Source organism: Onychostruthus taczanowskii, unplaced genomic scaffold (genome assembly GCF_017590055.1).
Source record: "Onychostruthus taczanowskii isolate IOZ18803 unplaced genomic scaffold, ASM1759005v1 scaffold7, whole genome shotgun sequence".
In the NCBI taxonomy this organism is placed as follows: Eukaryota; Metazoa; Chordata; class Aves; order Passeriformes; family Passeridae; genus Onychostruthus; species Onychostruthus taczanowskii.
In genome coordinates, this window is record NW_024504786.1 from 13,718,222 (window position 1) to 13,724,413 (window position 6,192).

Below are 6,192 nucleotides of genomic sequence, written 5' to 3' on the forward strand. Positions count from 1 at the left end.
CACCTGACTCCCTCCTTCCTCTCTATTCTCCTCCTCCTCCTCGCCCCCTCCCTTCCTCTCTCTCTTTTTTTTTTTTTTTTTTTTTTTTCCCTCCCCTCTCACTCATTCCTTTGTCTTCCCGGGGATTGGCAGGTTTTATTATTCCGCCTGAACAAGCCGGGGGCGGATTGGCTGCGGCGGACTGACGAGGGCGCCGAGCCGGAGTGTAGTTGGGATTCTGCTCTGTCAGTAACACATGTGTGAGGGCAGCGGGCACACGCGCACCGTGCGGGCACACACGCACTTGCAGCCTCACGCTTAGACGGGCACAAGGGCCGCCCCCCGCGCCCCGCCAGCGCCGCCGCCGCAGGATCCCGGCAGCAGCTCCGCGCCCGGCCCCGCTCAAACTCGCCGGCTCCCGCCCGCTCCGCTGAGGCGCTCCGGCGGGCCGCGGCCGGCCAGCTCCGCGCCGCGGGAGGCTCGGGAGCCGCCGCAGCCCGGAGAGGGGGCGGAGGTGGGGGAGCGGGGGGAAGCGGCACAAAGTGAAGCCACATTGCCAAACTTGCCCGGCGATTGCAGCATCGAGCGGCGGCGGCGCCCTGCGTGTGCGGCTCAGCGGCGGGGACCGAGCTCTGCAGCTCCCCTCCCGGGAAGCGGGAGCTGGAGGAAGGACCCGGGCAGACGCCTCTCGTAGCAATATCTATATTTTTCCAGCCTGGGCTGCCCCTTGGCGGGCGGGGGGCTCCCTCCAGCCGGCGAGAGGGCGAGCGCTGTGCTTATTTCTTTGCAAGAAGATCTCTTCAGGCACCCCGAGCGGCGCTCCCCGGCCTTCTGCAATATAGAGGGGAAGCAGGTAAGAAGTGCCGGTCGCTCCCCGGTGTCTCGCAGCGTTCGTGTGCGCGGTGCCCGCCCGCCGCCGTCCCGCTGCCCGCCGGGCGGAGGGCGCGGAGCGGGGTGCCGCGGACCCCGGGCATTGTCGCGGCCCCCCGTACAAAGCCTGGCGGCGGCCGCCGCTGGAGCGCCTTCCCTTACCCCCCTTCCCAGCTGCCGCCGGGAAAGGGCTCTGCCTGCCTCGGCTGTGAATGGAGGGGACGGGGGGGNGGGGTGGGTGGGGGGAGGCTGGGGCACCCGCTTCCCCTGTAGTAAACACTGCTCTGAAACAGTGGCAGAAAAGATCAAAGTGAGCTCTGTATTTCTCTCCTCTCCGGTTCCCTTCCTGCCCCACACACAGTCTTTTGTTTCAATCCAGGAGAAAATCGGTGAATCACCTAATTAAAACCAAGACATGAATTAAGCATCCATTTTTGTACTACAAATTTCCAGCTCTCCGCTTGTCCCTCCCTTGGTCTCCATTAAAAAAGCACCAGAGACGCTGTTAAAAGGGGGGTATTTTGCCTCTAGCTTCTAGCTCTGCTTTCTATTTCACTGACTCCTATCCCAGGACCAAAATTGCTTGGCTCTGTAATTACTAGAGTAAGCCTATTTAAGTTAAAAGCTTTCCCCCCCCAACTCTAAATGAAACTTGATGAGGGCCCGTCCTTAGTTATCAAGGGAGTCACTTTCTGGTCAGTCCTCTTGATTCATCTTTTTAGATTTAATCAGCATTAAGGTATTGCTTGTCCTTAAGAGCTTTAGCTTAATGGGGTTACTGGATGGTTTTCTCAGTGTAACGTTTCCCATTTTATATTTATACATATTTGTCTTCGACAAAGACAGGTTAAGGTGGTGGCACGGAGCCTTTTTCTTTCTTTTAAGAAATCCGAAGTGATTTAAAGCATAGGAAAACGGTTTAAAGACTCAGAGCAGGAAATGCAGATTCATTAGGCTGTAGCTGGAAACTGTAACAAAAGGCAATTCCTTGAACAAATGCATCAGAAATCAATTTACATAAAGGTACACGATGCGTTCGGATAAATGCAATGCTAATGGCTTTTAGAGTGGTTTTCTTTCCAAAGTCTCGGGGTTTTTGTTACAGCTTAATTGGTGCAGTTCTCCTGGTTTATTGTGCGGTCACTGGACATACCTCCAGGTACTCTTTCTGAGGAAATGTGTGTTTAAATCGGCCTCAGTTCTCCTCCTGCAGCCGAGTTGGGCCAGTGTCAGGAAAAGTTCGTCCTCGCTGCTCTGGACGTATCAGTCTGAAGGTCCTTAGCAGATAGCCAGATGCCTCGGCATGAGCACATACGGCTTACAAAGGACAAAGACAAAACATGCTGCTTAATTGGCAGTAAATAACTTGATCTTTTTATAGTATAAGTGACTAGAGGAACACCGGGAGTTTATTGGACCCTGGATTGAAGGCAACAAATTAATCGGTTTAGAGTAAGCTTTATGAATTGATTCCTATATTATCTCTCGGTTGTCCTGCTTGCATAAAGCATTTATTAGAAAGTGAAAAATGCTCTTCGTAGCAGTTTCGGGGGCGGCCAGAGTAACCGCAGCCGGAGTGATGCACTTCATTACTGCTTTCCTAGGGTTGGTAAACTTTTTTTTCTTTTTTTTTCCTTTTTTTTTTTTTTTTTTTTTTTTTTTTTTTTTTTTATTTTTTTTTTTTTTTTAAGTAACAAAGCTTTAGCATTTAAACTGCTGATCAAGGGCAGATTAGCGAGACAAAAGTTGAGTATGTTTGTGTAGGAAGTTAACAGGCGTCCTAAAGTTCAATGATCTATTATTCGGGCCAGTGTCCTCAATCTGGAGTGTTTTCTCGGGGTGTTTTTAGTTCTCCAAAATAAAACTACAGAAAATAAAATCCCAAGGCCTCGAGGGCCGGTCCGGAGCCCCTCGTTACCGCCCCGAGCCTGCGGAGCCTCTCCTAGACTGAAAAACCTGTTTCACAACTTTTTTTTTTTTTTTTTCCCCTCCACTCTTCACACACTTTTTTTCATAAGCAAAACAAACCCCGGGACTGTTCCTGACTTGTGAGCTGCAGCTGCACAAGCCCGGAGCGGGGGGGCGGCGGGTTGCGCTCGCTCTGCCCGGCCCGGCCGCGCTGCCCCCGCAGGGCCCGGCCCGGCGCTGACCCGCCCCCGCCCCTCTCTCCGCGCAGGCCATGGTGAACCCCGGCGGCAGCGCGCAGCCGCCCCCGGTCACGGCGGGCTCCCTCTCCTGGAAGAGGTGCGCCGGCTGCGGGGGGAAGATCGCCGACCGCTTCCTGCTCTACGCCATGGACAGCTACTGGCACAGCCGCTGCCTCAAGTGCTCCTGCTGCCAGGCCCAGCTGGGGGACATCGGCACCTCCTGCTACACCAAGAGCGGCATGATTCTCTGCAGAAACGACTACATCAGGTGAGGCGATGGCCAGGCTGGTGAGGACAGCTTTCCCCCTTTCCTTCTGCCTTTTTCTCCATTTTTCTCTTTCCCCCCGTCCCTTTATTTCTCGTGGTGGGTGTCTGCAGGGCAGAGAGGTGGGCTGGCTCAGGATGGCTCCTTCGTTAGGAGGGAGAGACGTGCGGGTGCGGATGTTAGCGCCTAGCCCAGGGCGAGTTGCGACTGCCAAGTGGAGGAAAGAGTTGGGGGGGGCTGAACGACGACTGTAACTTTAAAGTGGTTTGTCAGCATAAAACAAGTCCTAACTAAAAATAAACAGCAATCAGAGAGGCTAAATTAATCTGCTTTGTTGTAGTGTTGAAGGAGAAGTGTGCATATCTGAACAGTAAATGTTAAAATCGTAGGGCTTAAATAAGGCTGTGGCAGAGGTGCTAAATAATGAAATGCCTGCCTTTAGTATCTGATTAATTATGATATTTACATAAGCACCTTTAAACTCCTTTGAGTGGAAACAGAATGAGTCATTCTCTGTTCTCCTTGTGAAAGAGCTGATTAACCATCAGTTGGAGGGCCATGGATTCTACTTATAGCAAAAAAACAGTGGTAGATGTTTGTCTCAGCATTGTTACAGAGAAGCTTTGAACCGATATTTCTCTTAACTTCCAGTGCAGACAATGCAGGAGATAGCAGAGGAGGTATATGCTCTTGCCCTTTATTTCTTATCTCTTCCTCTTTTGAAGCTGTTTGCTTTAAATGCCACAGATTTGGGTAGGGGGAACTAAGCCTCACTAATCTCGCATCTGTTGGGGTGCAGTAAGATTATGCAGAGTATCCCTTCCAACAAGTTTCCAATATAATTAATAGAATTCATGAGGTCAGGTGCCCGTACGATCTTTTCAGGTGAACTCAAGCTACTTAAACTCATTAATTTAAAAGGAGGCATTTTGAAGGATTACACATTTAATTTGAGTAAATGATTTGATAGACTGATGCACATGAATGCTTCAAGGAGGTGTTCTGTTTCAACATTCAGTAATTAAAAAAAACAACAAAAAAGCCCCATACCTTCCCAGCATCACAGAAATGCTTAGTTAAAACAAATTGTGTTCTGTTTAAATGCTTCTGGCTCCTCATTAATAGTAAATGTCAAGAGTTAACCCAGGATTTCCCTTCTTTCTGATGGCCAAGAAGCGGCACTTTTTTTTCCTTTCTGAATTAAAAAAAAAACCCACCAAAAGCAGCCATCAAATGTTACAAGTTTGGTTATGTTGTAAAATTTAGGTTTGAGAAGATGCGGGTTGTGCACGGGGACCTCTGTAGTTGGGAGGATGGAGTTAAGATTTGGTCACTCTGATAGTGGAGTCTCTGCCCTGGTACGTGGCCGTGGCTTCGTGTAGTTAAGTACGTGAAACAGGTCCTGTGCTATGCCTGAGGAATCCTTAGCTTTGCTAGTTTCAGAGGTATTTTTACAGAGAAATGCTAAAAAATCAACACATTGTGGGTGCACAATGGTGCTTTTTGGTCATCATCCTAAGCAACAAGCCTAAGTTTGGCAGAATAGTAACTAAATAGAGCAGAACAGTGTTAGAGAAACAGTCTTGTTTGAAGTGGAAAAATTGACACTACTGTTAAGATGCACTGAATAGTAGAGATTCATCACTCGACCAACACCATCAAACAAACCCTCATGTCTGATTGCTACTAATTAAAAAGAGAAGATGCGTCCACTGTGTCCCAGAGGCAAGTTCAGGCAAGCTTATCACAGTCCTCTGGTTTTGTGTTGCCAAAAATTAATACTCGTTTATTTTAATGTAGGCAATTATGAATAGGATGCCTTATCAGATGAGGGGTTTCAATTGATCTCCTTGTCCTGTCGCCTGACTTCTCTTTAGATCTGTGTAATTTGACTTGCAAAAATAACTCTGACAGATGCTTGCTGAAACTTGAACTGGACACTGTACGCTCAAGGTGGGGTAGGATGGCCTGGCACTGCCAGGGCTGTGTTAATTTGGAGCTTTCCCACTGGAAATGGACTTCGCAGGCTTCCTCGTGGGTCACGCTGGCATGAGCGAGCCCTCGCCCTTGTTGTGTTTGAAGTGGTTACATTTGGTTGTGGCGGCAATGCCGCTCTGACAGCGAGTCTCTCCGCTTCCCCTCTACCATCCTTCTCCCCTCCTGGTTTTCCGTCCGGCTTCTGTGGTGGCGCATTCTCTTCCCCAGGCAGGAGCCACGGGCGCAGTTCTCAGCCGGAGATGCGGGGCGCTGGACATAACTGGCAAAAGGGGAAAGAGGATTGATTGGCCCGGCAGGCGCCAGGTGAAAGGGACTTGACTTCTTCGGGCCAAGACCACAGGGCCGTTTATTAATGAGCTTCTTAGCTGTCTCAGACTGTACGTGGGGTTTTTTGTTGTTACTTAAACAACACAACATTCCCCTTTCCCTCCCTCTCTCCCCCCAAAACCCGAAAACAAATTGGCCGTAGAGCTACAGCTGCAGCTTTCATTGAAGGCCAAGGTTCCTGGGAAAAGAGGGAGGTGAAAACCCCGCTCCGTTCCCCTCCCTCCCCACGGCGAGCAACGCGCACAGGGAGAGGAGTGGAGCGCAGCCCTCCCAACCTTGAGATGCCAGATAAAGCAGCAGCGTGGCAGCGAATCCGCACAATTAAAAGCTTTAATTAGTGTCTCCTCCATTTTCTCTTAGTTCTGATGGGTTTTATCTAATGAGATCTGGTCGCTGGCTTAGATCTGCTCGGAATGACGTGTCCGAAATGAATGAGAGCCGCGTCGCAAACAAAACATTTAATTAACAAAATTGGCCTCTAAGAGAGAGCAGGGAGTGGTGGGGAAGGGGGAGAGAGGGGAAGACTGCCCGGGCGCCTTTTAAAGGGGCAGCGCCCGGCGCCCCTCCCCGGGCGGCCGCTCCGCGCAGCGCGGCGGGGGCGCAGCC

At 50.5% G+C, this 6,192-nt stretch overlaps 1 protein-coding gene across 1 annotated transcript in view; it reads left to right on the top strand.

The window, feature by feature from the left end:
• The first annotated feature begins 700 nt into the window (after positions 1-700).
• LMO4 (LIM domain only 4) overlaps positions 701-6,192 on the top strand; it is a 14,925-nt gene continuing 9,433 nt past the window's right edge. Inside the window, exons 1-2 of the mRNA XM_041421634.1 lie at positions 701-832; positions 3,026-3,264. Of these exons, the coding sequence (XP_041277568.1) occupies positions 3,029-3,264 (236 nt within the window). The 5' untranslated portion in view covers positions 701-832; positions 3,026-3,028. The remainder of the gene's footprint in view (positions 833-3,025; positions 3,265-6,192) is intronic.